Here is a 15,362-nt window from a genome sequence, read left to right as displayed (position 1 = left end):
GATTTGATTTGACTTTTTCGATCTTACTTGTTATCAATACTTCATAATGATGGCCAACTATAAGTAGTTGTTAACACACAGGAGACACAGGCTGTAGAAGGTGGGGGTGACAAGCTATTCTGTCAGCTCAGTCACAAAAGGAGTTTTAATGAGAAAGCCAACCAAAATTAATTATCGCCAACAGCCCTAGCCCAGCCTACCTTGCATAATGCATATATAATCCACAAATTTCCTTTTAGCTTCCATCTAAGCAGAATCAGTAACATCAACAACAACAATATATTTAGTGTATTCCCACAAGTTATTTCCAATAGACCCTCGACTCAAGCAAAATCAGTAATCAACTTTGCTTAACCTACTATAATCCCTACTATCTACAACCAAGCTGAAGTGTTCAACTCCTGACAACAACAACAACGACATACCCAAACTCCCACACAGTAGAGTATAGGGAAGATAGAGTGTACAAAAGACCTTACTAAGATAGAAAGGCTGTAATGTTTAGCCCCTGTATCTCTATAATACTTGATAAACAAACTCCAATATGAAATTCTAGAAAGTGATTTTATTTCTGATATTGATTCCTCCATCAAAATATATATCAAAACTTGAGTTGAACAATTCATTGGAGTGGACCTTTAGACTAGCGAAAATGCTAAAGGGCCATCTTGGTACCAGTTAATAAAATCTCTACCTCCCGATTATAGTTGATTTTCATCGAAACATGCTAGTATGGAGAAGTCTAGGATCAGTGAGGTGTAAATATTCATTCAAAACCATGACAGAAAAAGTTGTGACAAAATTAATGGTCAAGGCAAAAACTCGAGACAACTTGGGAGCTCTGCAAAGGAAAGAGTCCACCTTGACATTTTCCTCAGACTTAGTGGTGGAAAGCAGATCTTCATCTAGCCCTTGACTGGGAAGACTATCACCCATTGGAGATTTATAGGTAGAGGACTTTGAGACAACTGACCATTTAAGGCTAGCATTTAACAAGTTCTTTGTTTATCTAGAAAGTTTATGGTACATCGTTTAAAAACTTAATAGCTGAACTGATTCAACTACTAATCCTTAGCACTATTATTTTCTATTTCTATTCCTTGCTACATATCACTAGCACTCAAAATATTTGTTCAACAAGCCTATCACAATTGTATCCTAAAACAATAAACATAGACACTGAATTTATTCATATTCCATATCAGGCATCAACAAGACAAGGTCATATATATTAAGTCCAAATAGGCCTAAATAAATAAACACACTTTGCAGAGTCATGGCACTGAGATAGCCAAAATAATCAAACAGCCACCCTTAAGATGGATTCGGAAGTAGGAATCCACGTGCTCGCCCCTTTATTTAGTTCTTCACTTCGAGTAAAGAAAAATCAAGCATTTTGTAATATTCTGTGTAAACTTTACACTGGTATTCAAGCTTCAGTACCACACCACAAAGTATTGACACCATCACTACCATGTTTAGCAAGATCAAAAGATTCAACAATACCAAGAATGTTCATGCAACTTCAGTCCATATTAAGAGTCTAAGGTTCAGTACCATCTCTAACTAGCTGCAAGAAAAACCAAAGCTAGTACATTGGCAAAAGAAAGCAATGGCGTAACTTACATCTCAATGACACTCCCATAGGCAACAATCTCCTAACCTAAACAGAATTCGCTGACTAAAAAATAGCCCTAAACTCGATCAATGACCAATCTCTCCCCCGTGATTAAGCAACTGAAAGACTACTCGATAACTATGGTCGAATATCATCACTTGATGGGCACCAAGCACTCCCAAAAACACACACACAAAAAGCCAAGCATTGCCAAAACCACACACACAAAAAGCTTACATAACCATAATCACTACAAATACAGAAGTGAAACATCTCGGACACAAGCTCAAGATTAAAGCTGCTAGATTTGCACAACTTTTCCTACGAATTAAAAATGCAGAAGCAGGAACATCAAAGAGGGGAAATATTAATGGACATAAAACATTAATCCAAAGTGAAATTTACTCCGGAGAAAACCAAAATTTCCAAATCCAAAACCAGACTTTTTATATCTTTGTATAACCAACAAAAAATCAAAACTTTCCATCACAGAAACAGTCGATAGCAAATCCCAACAACTAATTTTTTTATCCTAAAAGCTACCAATGCATGTATGTAGGAAACTAAAGGAACAAAAGAAAAAGGACTAGTGAGTAAACAAGTTGAATAATCCATATTAATTAAATACTCCTAAATAGAAAGACGAGAGAAAAAGAGAAGATCATGTACATGACAACTCTTCCTCTAAAAGATTTTCTCAGTTCACAGCTGGGCTAGTGCATTCCCTTGCAAAATGGCCAGTTTCTCCACAGTTGTAACACTTGCTTCCTCCAACACTCGATCTCCCAAACCTGTCACCACCGCCGCCACCACTGGATCTCCCAAAACTGCCGCCGCCACCACCACTCTCTCGTGAACAGTCCCTTGCCAAGTGCCCTGGCAATCCACAATTATAACAAGCCCCAGAACCACCACCACCAGTGCCGCCGCCACCACGTCTCTCACTAGGACAATCTCGAGCCATGTGCCCAATCCCACCACAATTGTAACAACCACCACTTCCAGCACCGCCACCGCCACCACTACGGTCACAATCCCTCGCTATATGCCCTGTCATTCCACAAGTGTAACAGGCGCCTCCACCACTTCCAGCACCGCCACCACCACAATCCCTAGCTATATGCCCCGTCATTCCACAAGTATAACACGCACCTCCACCACCGCCCCCGCCACCTCCTCCACCACTGATACGATCACAATCCCTAGCCATATGACCCACCCTACCACAATTATAACACTCACCTCCACCACCACCACTTCTCAAAAACCCATTCCCATTCCTCCGATTCAACCCATCACCACCACGACCCATACCCCTACCACCTCCGTCGCCGCCGTTACGACCTCCATCCAAAGCCAGTCCATCAGGACCCGTAACCTCAACAGCCTGATACTTATCACCATTCCCAGTCACCGTAAACTCAACTTTCTGACCTTCATATAACGAACGAAACCCCTCAGATTTGATCTCGGATTGATGAACAAAAAGATCTTCGGTTCCATCATCAGGTTTGATGAAACCATAACCCTTTTGGTTACTGAACCGAGACACAATCCCTGTCAATCGAGTACCTTCGGCCGCCATTGATGATGAACTCAAAATCAATCGATCAATCAAAAAGGTGAAGTTGTTTTGCCCTAATTCTTTGGGAATAGGGAGAATTTATAGGTTAAAATTGTTAAGCCTTATTACATTAGGGCTTATTAGGATCCCTTATTTTAGTTAGGGTTTGGTTCTATTTTTTGGTTTGTTGAATGAGGATAAAAGACAAAAAGGGGAAAAAAGTAATTTAGGCCATTGAACTTTTTTCCTTTTAATTTTTCCAAAAAAAAAATATTATTTATTTATTTGGTTTCTTTTTTTAGGAGTGTTTTGTTGGAAAAATAATAATTGAGGTAGGGGATTAGAACGTAGAGAATCGAACTGTCACCAACAATGTGAAAGTTTGATCCTTTTTTAGGAGTGAAAAACAAAGATTGAGGGTATTTTTAAATCAGAAAATAAAGAAATGGTATTGTTGAGCCAAAAATAAAGATTGATGGTATTTTTAGATCAAAGGTGAAAGGAGGGGTATTGGTGAATGATTTTCTAAACATTAGGGATATTTTGGTCATTTTTCGTTTATCATTCGGAATGATTTTAGGTTAGTTTTTGAAAATGGTTTTTCAAGTTTGAAGAATTGGCATTTCAATCGTAAACTTTTAACCATTAGTCAATGTTTAACCAAACAATGAAGAACATAATATTGATAATAAATAATAATAAGAATAACAATAATGATGATGATGATTTACTTTTTTAAAATGGCATTAGGATTTGGTTTTACTTTGTAGAAAATAGAGTTTAAAAAAAAAAAAAGAAGCTAAATGTTGCTTGTTTGGTTTGAACAAAAATAATTCTGCTAAAAATGAACTCCAATTTATTTTAGTTTGATTTAGATTTTGGAAATGCCACTAAAAAAACTTCTGTGGAGAACATTGTTATTTGATACTATATGTAGGTTAGCTTTTAGGTTTATCAATTAGTTCATTAATTTTGTGTAAACTAGTTAAGCTATACAAAATTTAGATACTTGAGGGAATATTAATTTGAATTGCGACTATATAAAAGTTTTGAAACTTTCAATTATTGAACTAATTAAAGTTGTAAATTAAAATCAAAGACCTATATTTTATTTGTAAAGGTTGAAGGCAGATTTACCTTGTAAATGTTTTTCAACACATGAGTTCTTTCAATAAGGAAAAGGGGTCAAATTTGACATTGAACTATGCGGAACAATCCAACTATATATGCTCATGGAACTATATGAAATATTCCAAATTCAACCATCATTGTTAATTTGTTATCAATTATCATCTCCATCCCTCTAATTCAGTTACCTGACCGTTGGAGGCTTTAAGTGTGGAAGAAGAAGATGGTGGTGACATTGGCATAACAATGACTTTACTCTTCAAAGTTCAGTGACAATCTGAACAACTAGAAAAGAATATTTGAATTATTACGCAAAGTGCAAGGGCAAATTTCACCCTTTTCCCTTCTACTCCGTACACCAAAAACATCTTTAAGATTGTAGCAACACAACCACTAAGTCAAGATTATTGGGATAAATATTGACATATATATTGATTCAACTTATATGTTATTGATCCATGCCCCCCAAAAAATCCAAGAAGATGGTTGGGGTGGGGGATAATTTGTGAAAATATAAAGAAAAAAGAGGAAAAATTTAGCTATCCACAAAAAAATGCATAGAAAAATAGACATATTTATACAAAGAAAGCTAAAAATGATACTAAGGTGTGTGTATTTGAAGGAATGGATGTGCATTTATAGGTGTGTTGCAATTATTTATTTATTTATTTAAAAAATGTTTTTTGTTTGTGTATTTTTTATGTATGTGTACAAAATAAAATGGTGACATAATTTCAGCATTTTTTACCATCTATGGTAGCAAGTTAAGTCATAATGGCATCATTTTCCTTCCACATGTCCTTGAGTCCATATATGCAAACAAATGGCCATTTTTTAGCACCTTATTAATTAAATTAAAAGTATAGCCATTTTTGTAGTTTCAAATTTTACAGTTTTATGATATTGTCATTAAATTTGACTTGCCGAAATTGAAATACCATAACAATAATCATATTTCAATTACAAGGCAAAAATGGCCGATGAGCGTTATTTTTTACCTACAATATATATTATTTTTCTCGAGTAAAGTCCATAATTCTTCGACATATTGAGGCATTATGGTTTGTATGTATTAAAGTTAGAATTAATCCATATTGATATTACAAATATTTTTTTAATCAAGCAGAGAAGACTAAATGGATAATCAACTTTAGTCCTAAATATTTAAAGTGCTAATTATTTTGAGCCATAGTAACTGTTAATTTGAGACGAAGAGAGTAATATCCAAGAAAAAAAATACAAAGAAGGGACATAATATATTAATGAATAATGAATACCATAATTATAGGAGGGTAGACATGTGCCTCACTTATTAAAACTTTGTTATTACGAATTATTCATTTAATAATTTCATACATGTGCAGCTAGTGACAATAATAGGTTACATTTTTTTTGGCATAATACATAAATATAATTTTTAAATTAGCTTTAACTGATAATTATGATCTCTAACTTTATTAGTACACAAATAGGCATTTTAACTATCCAAAACTTGAACAAATAGGTGTGCTTGTCCTACATGGCATCATACATGGAAATTTTATGTCTTACGTAGCGTCCTATATGTATTGTGTCACGTAGAACACATGTGTTTACTTGTTCAATTTTATATAAGTTTAAATGGCTACTTGTGCATACCCAAAGTTGGAGGGCATAAATGTGAAATGAGGTTAAGTTAAATGGCATATGTATATACTATGCTTTTTTAAAAATTTCGTTTAGTGTCTGGTTCTTGCATTGGAACCCCGACTAAATTTGAATTGCGCAATGTAGGGCTTATTTAGGAGTGACGCTCCCAACAAGATTTTTCAATATGCAAGGCTCGAATTCGAGACTTATGTTGGTAATTATAGGTTACATTGTTATGCAATGTTGGTACGGTCTATCATTTTTTATAGGTTACTCATTACTTTTATGATAACATATTTTTCAATAAGAAATTACACTATATAACTAAATTTTTTATTTTTGAATATATTAATCATTGAATTTATTTGACTAATTCTTATATTTATTTATATTTTAATTTCTCTTAAAATATTGACTCCACTGCTGAATTACATATATTTTTAATTAAATAGTCTTTTAGTCACTTGAAAATTTATGCTTTTCATATATTAATTAAAATGAAGACAATTTTAATATTTTATAATATAAGAATAATATGTGCTTAAATGAAGTAACATAAACAATAAAATCTCTTTTACTTTAACAAACTTAAAATGAAAGATTATTTTAAGCTAAATAAGATAGAAGTTTTAGTTTTAAAAATACAGAGCACAATCATGGGAACACACATAAAAATATTTAATCTAAATAAGATGAAAATTTATTTTTAAGAATGAATAACTAAGGATTGCAAAGAAAATACCAAAAAACTAAATAAGGTGGAGGGTATGTTTGTAAACAAACAACTTATTTTTGGAAATTATGCAATGCAAATTATTTTAAATATGACAAACCAAACAATCAGTTAGAAATAATCTCAGCATAACTAATCTCAAAATAACTTATCACAACATAAATTATTGGATAACTTGTCTTCAAACCAAACGACCCTGAAGTACTCTTGTTATACTCGATCCTAGTCCTACTAAAAAAAATTGGAAATTTCCAGCAGATGTCTCCATGGAATCGGTTGGAAATCCATTTGAATCGTTTATTGACGAGCCAAACTTCAATGAATTTTTAACTAGACGTCTATCGGAAATTCGTCTTTTTCTTAGTAATCTTATGTAATAACAAAGTCTTCATATATGAAGAAAAATAACTAAATTTGACAAAGGAAAATGTTTTCTATGGACATTTCTTACCTATATTTAGTGTTCGTTAAGTAAGCAAGAAATTATCATCCGAAGAATATTTATATGTAATCTAGCAAAACACTACAAAGGTGGGTTGAGTGTGGAGTCCGGGGTGGCAAAGGGTGGGATAGTCAAGGGGGTAGGGGTTGGGGGCATTGCGCGGGTGGATAGGAAACAATGATCTTGAAATGTCACTTAGGAAAAAATTGGATCGAACACGCCCTGATTTCCAACTAGTTGATGAAAATGCCTACAATCATAACAAAAGAAGAACAAGAAATCCAGAAAAATGATGATTTTGGTGATCCAATTAGGAGCTTATTCTACACAACTAGTGCAGGGTTAAAAAGACATATCTTATGTACATTTCATACCAACAGGAAATAAATCAAAAAAATCTAAAACAAATAACAGAAAATTTAATCTTAAAACATACAGATTCTACACATTTATTTTATTACAAGTCAATGGAATCCCCTTGATCCTCTAGACTGATAAAGTTCCAGCCTGCTATTTGCTTCCTGTAACAACCTCTCTACCTTTTCGTGTTGGCTCAAGTACGCGTGCTTGGAGGCCCACTCGAGCACTATCAGTACCTCGGCTTGAGCAAGCGCTTCGCTATCAGGAACGTGCAACGCGATGTAGCAAAGCAGAAGCAATGCAGGACTCTGAACTTTTTGTTCACCAAAGTAAAGAAGTTGAATCAAATGTTTTGCCCCTCCAGCATTTATGATGGCCTTGGAGTGATCCTTGTGAAGGTAGTTATCCGAACAAGCGAATTTTGTAAGGGCTAATGCTGCTGCTTTGGAGATTCCTGGTTCGCGCTCGTCAAGCAGCTTGACTAAAGGACTAATGATCCTTGTTTCTGTTGCTCGAAAAGTCCTAGCTAAATTTCCGATAGCATTGATACATGGAATAAGCAAATCTGAATCTCCTTTTTTGATGATTCCCAGTAATTGATCAACAACAGCTTTGCAGGCTGTTGTATTAGGCTTGAACGCTGACCGTCTCAAATCAGCATCTTGTTCTGCCACTGCTGTAATTTCCATTATTGCCATAGAAGAATTGTACTTAACATCGTCTGTACCTTTGTCCAGGAGTACCGCGAAGCAAAGCAGTGCTCGTGATTCAGTAATGCTACGACAAATTGAGGAATTTCCCTTGGCAAGTTTCCATAATGCTCTTGCAGCCATCGCTTTCATATAAGCCTTGGTAGCAGAGTCCTCATTTTCTCTCCCTTTATTACTCGCCCCCGTTGAACAAACACTGTTCTGATGCTGATGCTGAAGCTGTAGATGATTGACATGATTTTGCTTCACGTTGTTAGTTCCATTAATCTTGCTCAGGTGATTCAACGTCTGGTTCACGCCATTATTGACAACATTCTCCTGAGGGGTCTTCGTTAGACCCTTCATCGACATAGTGGTGGTAATCACATTGTGCATCTGATTAGACTTATTATTCCCCAATGGATGTGGAACACTAACCTTTCCATCATTCTCGTTCGCCCTGTTCACGTTACTATTGTTATTACTAGCCAAAACAACAGCGTGAATCGAAGTGGCTTTGCTGACAATAGCATACTTGCTATGCTCTTGAACTGTCTCAAACGCGAGATGGCTAACCAGTAACCGGACTATATTATGCTGCTGAAAAAGATCTTGGCTTTTCGGATAATGTGAAGCGAGCTCTGCAACTGCCCATGCCACTACTGATTGAACTTTCATCGGACCTTCTTTGAGGATTTTCGCAAATACTGAACAAACTCCAGCATGTACCATGTGTTCGACACTTTCAGGGTCACGTCCTAGAAGTCCAATCGCCTTAGCAGCATTCTTCTGACCTTCCAATTTCCCTTCTTTCAACAACTTCAACAAGGGTCCGACTCCACCTGTTGCGACATAATATAATCTAATTAATTAAAAGTATGCAAAATGCCTTAAAAGTCCTAATAGCTTAAACTTTCAACACAATTCAGAATGATATCAAAGTATACAAGTCCTGGGTTCAATGCCATAAAAATCAAATAAAACATTTCCACATGTTTAGTCTATGAAAAATGAAGTAACGTGATCAACATGTTGAGACATAATTATAGGATTATTTGCACAGTATGACCTTTTTTGAGGTCAATCTTTAAAGGAAAAAATACACGAATTGACAAACATTACTAATATATTATTTAATATAGCTATAATTTCATATAATTATGAATCGCAGTTACAATTTAATGAAATTTGTTATTACACAAATATGGAGACTCATATACAAATCTGGAAGCGAATTTAGAGGCTTATATGCAAATTTCTAAAACTTTCTTTGTATTTGTATACAAAACGAATTTAAATGCTCATATACAAATCTCTAGAGCAAATTTCTTTTTGCATATACAATATTTTTGAAAGCTCAATTTGTATAATACAGTGAGATATGCAAACCAAAAAGTCCAATATGTATAATGCAATGAGATATACAAACAGAAAAGTTCAATTTGTTTAATATAACGAGATATACAAATGGATATTGACAAAACAACTGAAACTATAGTTATATAAAGTAATTAGATAAACTATAGCTAAAAAGTCTAATTATATTTCAAGTGTTTGCTATTTTTGAAAGGCATATTACATAAATATAATCCTTAACCTCTAACTTTATTAGTGCACAAATAGACACTTTAACTATTCAAAACTTGAACAAATAGACACATTTGTCCTACGTGACAATTTTGTGTCCTACGTGGCGTCCTACGTGTATTATGTTACGTAAGACACATGTGTCTAGTTATTTTATTTTAAACAAGTTTAAGTGCTTATTTGTGCACATCCATAGTTAGATAAATATCAGTTGAATCCAAATTAAATAACATATTTATGTATTATGCCGTTTTGAAAACTCCTCATCTTTAAATTTTGTGTGAAATTAACCAGGTGGTCTAAATTTTGCCTTTTGGGGGCAAGTCTGAGCAACACAAACATAATATAATTAACTATCATGTATTTTAGATGAGCATTTCAACGAACCTTCTTCAATGATCAACTTGCCATACCGATCATTATCCTGAGCTAACGAAACCAAAGAAGCAGCTGCATCCGATCTCTCATCTGACGAGCCAGTATACAAACTCGCAATCTGTTCCCAAATCAAACACAATATAGGTTCATTAGCAGCAATCGGCGGCAGCCCCAAATACTCATCAGCCCGGTCATTCGCCGATGCAGAAACACGGAGGAGCCACGATACATCACCGATCGAATTTTCCAATAGAGAAGTCATTTTCCTAAATGCAGCAGCAGGGATGATAGTGAAGACTCGTTTTACGAGCCCATTGGCCCGACATTTCGCGACAATTGATAGGGCTTTTTCGAGTACTTGTTCAGTATCTTCGATGATTCGTTTCGTTGGACGTTGATAAAGATCATTGCTAGCTCGCGCTGCTTGACGAAGCAGCGCGGCTAGTTTCTCTGTTTTGGATTTAATATCTGCGCAATCCTGTTTGAATGAATTTGCTTCATCTGCTACTTTTGTTACTTGGTCTGCTAATTGAATTGGCTTTGCCAAGATCTGCTTCACTATGTCAGCCATTAAATACAGTAAAATCCTCAAAATGGAGAAATTCTGCAAATTGAGACGAGAGATTTGAGGATAAATTCAACTATCCGAGATCGAGGAACACAAAAAATGGAGTTTCGAGAAATTAACAAGAAGAAAAAATATTGGATTTGTGAGTTTCAATGGCATGAGATTTGTTTTACATTTGAGAAGTTTGACATTGGAGAGTGGTGAAGATTTGGTAATGGAGTTGGAGTGAGCTGCTATTACAGAGATTCGTGAGTTTAATATCATATTTATGTGCCAGTTTCGCTCTCTACAGAAAAAATAATAATTTTATTGGAAATGCAATTCTTAAAAATAGATCTTGCAATACTTAAATTTGAGATTTATTAATGTTACCACTAAGTTTAGTTAATAATTAATTTTTTTATACTTTTAATCGAATTCTAATATAAATATTTAAAAAAAAAAAAAACCCAGCTTGCATGATCTAGTATGTTTCACTTATGAACTAACTTGTCACATGCCAAATTCTGCGGCGCATTGGTAGGTTTCTTCGTATTTTTTTCTCCATATTCATTTATATTAAAACTTAATTAAATTTAAAATCAAATATTGTAGAGCTTATTTTTAGGAATGATGTTTCTATTTTTTTTTTGTCTTTTTAAAATTTCAATCATTCTATCACCAATCATTCTTTACTCAATACTATTATTTGATGGCCTCCAATTGGTCCTATTGTTAATTGACACAATATTTAATGTATAATATAAATATAAAATTATTTTACTTATAGAGAAATTGTTATCCCTTATCAGTATTAAATTATGTGACTTAATAATTAATAAATCGTGTTAATAATCATGAAATCTTAAATTTAAACTTTTAATAGAGATCAAATTATTAGGTAATTACTTTTTCATCTGTTATATTTATAAAATGACAAATATTCCACAAATTAATTAAAAGTGCATGCTAATTATTTTGAGCACCACAATATATTTCATCAGCCCTCTTTTAAATTTAGTCTGTATTAAAGAGATTGTCGCATTTCCATATCTAAAAACAATTTAATTTTATAATTATCATTCTATTTTTAATCAAATAAATATTTAAAATTATAATTTTCTTTTTGGTTATCTCTTGTCCTTGTAACTGAACAAGCCCACTTGGAGACTGGCTGGCGCAGTTGCTGATCAGCTTTTGGATGTTCCAATTATAGTTCCATGCCTGTCGATTGCGCAGCGATGTGGCACTTTGAAAAAGACGATGGGCCTAAATCCTTATTCCCATGTAATTATGACACGTAATATTCGAGTGAAAAGTTAAAAATTCATTTAAATTATTTTAATTTTTTTTTATTTAAGGGACATACGGAGAGGTAGGAATATTAGGTCGAAAAATTATTAGGGAGAGTATTACGGTATAAGGTTGGTAAGGAAAGAGTGTTGTCTTGCTTTGTGATGGTTTAGGGTATGTCATCGGACTAGTTATGCCACTATATAGCTGTGTTGTTATTATTATTTGATTATCACATTGCTTTATTTTTTAGCCGCTATGCATTCTTTATTATTTTCTTCTTTTTTTACTTGAGTTTGATACACTTGAGTCGAGGGTCTTTCAGAAACAACCTCTCTATCTCTCTCTACTCCACGGGGTAGTGGTAAAGTATGCGTACACTCTACTCTCTCCAGACACCATTTTGTGAGATTTCATTGGATATGTTGTTGATTTTTATACTTGAACTATCAGGTGTGTGGGTTTTCTTACCTAAAATATTATCAAATCATGTTTACCAAAACACATCTAAACTATCAGTTATTTGAGTTTCATACCTGAAATTTCATATAGAAAAAGTGAACAATTGTCAAAATGCACAAATCTAAATTAAAAAATTATATTACCAATTTATCGTATCACGAAATATACAAATTATATTGAATTAATTTTAATATAATAAATATATAGTAATACTTTTATTACGTAACTAAATTTTTAATACCTTATCATGCCCACCTCTCATGACAAGTGGCGCCCATGCCCCACGTAGCCTTTCCATTCAAGTTTCGATTATTGATTGATGCATGGGACCTCTTAACATAATGATTAATGAAAGATTTAATAGACTATTTTATTTATTATGTTATAAGTATTATTGTAATATAGTGAACGTCTATTTATTTTTATTTTTTAAAAAGAAAAGAAAAGTTAAAAGGGACCAAGTTATTAATTTTTATTTTTTAGAAATAAAAGATTTTTCTTCATGTTAATGAAATCCTCAAGAGAAATAAAATGTTCTCTCTTCTCTCTACATCTTCAATCTTCTTGTTATTTTATTATTTCATAACCCATTTTGCTTTATTCCATTTACAGAAATTAACTTGATAATTTTGATTCAATATTTGAAAGATTCAAAACTAATAAAATCGGAAATCCTCATAAAGCGAATGATTTCCTTTGTCTACGATATAAATATATATCCCTTTAGCTAGAAGATACCAAGTGTATTTTTTTTTGTAATTCTCAATCGTCACATTAATTTTTTTCAACACTCATAATAATATTTATACATTATGGATAGAGTTTAGAAAAAGGACAAACTAATGAAGTAACGAGTTAATTATCACTCTTTTGTACGCCATCCAATAGCTATTTGCAACCAGAATGAACAAAATTATTGTACCACAATTCATTGGGCGTTTAATTACATTACACCTATTAATATTTTTATGATTTTTGTGATCCCTTCTCGAATTTATTTTAATTCCACGAGCTCACATTAAATTGATTATATTATAAACTAATCCAAAATTATAATTCACAAAGAATTAATGATGGAGTAGTGGCAAGCACGATCGAGCTAATTAAGTTTAATTATTTTTTGATTAAGTGAAGTAGTTATCTAAATAAAAGCTACATGTGTTAGTATTCTAGGAGGGTTGTTTGGTTTGAAGACAAGTTATAATGTGATTAATTAATTATGTTGAAATTATTTTTTTATTGATTGTTTAATTTGTTGTATTACAAAATGATATACATTTCATAATTTCTAATAATAAGTTATTTGTTTATAAAACATTCTTCATATTATTTAACTTTTTTATAAAAATCCCTGGTGATTACATATTGTATTTTTCCAAATTATTGATGGATTACATTATTTCACATTATTCAACCAAAAAGTACAAAATTAGTAACTATTGTACATCACTATATTTCAAGTATAGCATTAAAAAAGTGCTTGAGGAGAAATTTTTGTCATTTTAATTATCTTATCTAAATAAGTTATCTCATTATTCACACTGAAACGCTAGATCAGAGACATCATTAATGAAATGCAATGAGTAATGGAGGAGACCCGATTTGGACAAGTTTGGGGGACAATTGAGTTGGTCGACTTATTTCTAAAAAATTAATGGACTAATACACACGAAAAAACGCTTTAAATCTTGAAATCCTATTTCTTGATATTGAAGCGCTGAAAAAAAGTCGGTCAACTAAACAAGATCAAAACGTCAAATATCAGTATACATGTATAACATACCTTATTATAGCAGCCATGCATGAAAATTTCAGACAAATGTTATCTCTATGACGAAGTCCGACAATTGTAATGTAAAAAACATAATTAATTTAATCAAATTATCTTTTACTTAATATTTTCTCAAGAAACGTTCAACAAGAGTGTCAACTAAATGCATTCATATATAGCACAAAGTTGTAGTGACGTATTATCCTTAATTAATACTCCCTCCGTTTGGTATTAATGACCTAACACATCCGTTAAGAAAATTTTAATTAGAAGTATATTTTATTAAATTAATCTTATTAATAATGCTTTGAAATTTTCTAAATTTGACTACTATTATTGCATATTGTTATTTAATTTTATAATACTATAAGAGAGAAAAACTCTCCTTAAAAAATAAAATAAAATAGTTTATTTTTGATATAAGGGTAAAATATAAAAAAATAAGAATACTTGTATTATTATAAAACAAAGGGAGTGAATGATCCATTTAAAATGGGATCCACAACCTTTTCTTTCACTCAATGATCTTTCTATTTTGTGGGCAAGTTATTCATGTTATTCCCCTTTTCCTTTGTAACTTCGGTTATAAATAGCCTTCGTATTGTGTAATTGAATACACATTTTTTTTTTATCTTTCTTTTTTATCTTTTACTTACTCTTCTTATAATTTAATAATTTTTGTAACATGTATAAAAAAAACTTCCTTTTTTGGTTGATTCATATTAAAGCCCCTCGGAACCACAAAAAAAAAGTGCCCAATATGACAAAGATCGATTTGAGTGTTTGGAAATGCAATTGCAATAGTTATACTTATAGTGATTAGGATTTCTTTTGCCCAAATTATTAGCATAAACCTACTTAAAATTTGAATATTATAGATTTTAATTGAGAATTTCAATTCATCACATTTCATTTGATTTATGGAATTTAAAATTTATTATTAGTGTATATTTAATGAGTTTTTGATAAAGTTTGAGTCTAAGCTATCAGATCATATGAACTCATAAGTTATACATTAAAAAATGAAAATGCTCGTTCGACTTATTGTTGTGAATCTTGGGGTATGGGTCTTGTAAATTTACTCTCCACGTTTTAATTTATATGATTGATACGTACAAAATTCAAGAAAAAAAAAGATTTATGAAATTTATTATTTATAAC

At 32.5% G+C, this 15,362-nt stretch overlaps 2 protein-coding genes across 2 annotated transcripts; both read right to left on the bottom strand.

Moving 5' to 3' along the window:
• Positions 1-2,002: 2,002 nt before the first annotated feature.
• Positions 2,003-3,356, bottom strand: LOC129894933 (cold shock domain-containing protein 3). Its single transcript, XM_055970526.1, has one exon. The coding sequence runs from the start codon at positions 3,201-3,203 to the stop codon at positions 2,316-2,318; it is 888 nt and encodes a 295-aa protein (XP_055826501.1). The 5' UTR covers positions 3,204-3,356; the 3' UTR covers positions 2,003-2,315.
• A 4,056-nt stretch (positions 3,357-7,412) lies between these two features.
• LOC129896877 (uncharacterized) lies at positions 7,413-10,989 on the bottom strand. The gene is made up of 2 exons (XM_055972860.1): positions 10,138-10,989; positions 7,413-9,005 (listed from the first exon to the last, which is right to left on the bottom strand). The coding sequence occupies exons 1-2, from the start codon at positions 10,697-10,699 to the stop codon at positions 7,579-7,581; spliced, it is 1,989 nt and encodes a 662-aa protein (XP_055828835.1). The 5' UTR covers positions 10,700-10,989; the 3' UTR covers positions 7,413-7,578.
• Positions 10,990-15,362: the final 4,373 nt, after the last annotated feature.

The sequence above is a fragment of the Solanum dulcamara genome, chromosome 7, assembly GCF_947179165.1.
Source record: "Solanum dulcamara chromosome 7, daSolDulc1.2, whole genome shotgun sequence".
Classification (NCBI taxonomy): domain Eukaryota; kingdom Viridiplantae; phylum Streptophyta; class Magnoliopsida; order Solanales; family Solanaceae; genus Solanum; species Solanum dulcamara.
This window is presented reverse-complemented; position numbering and strand designations above follow the sequence as displayed.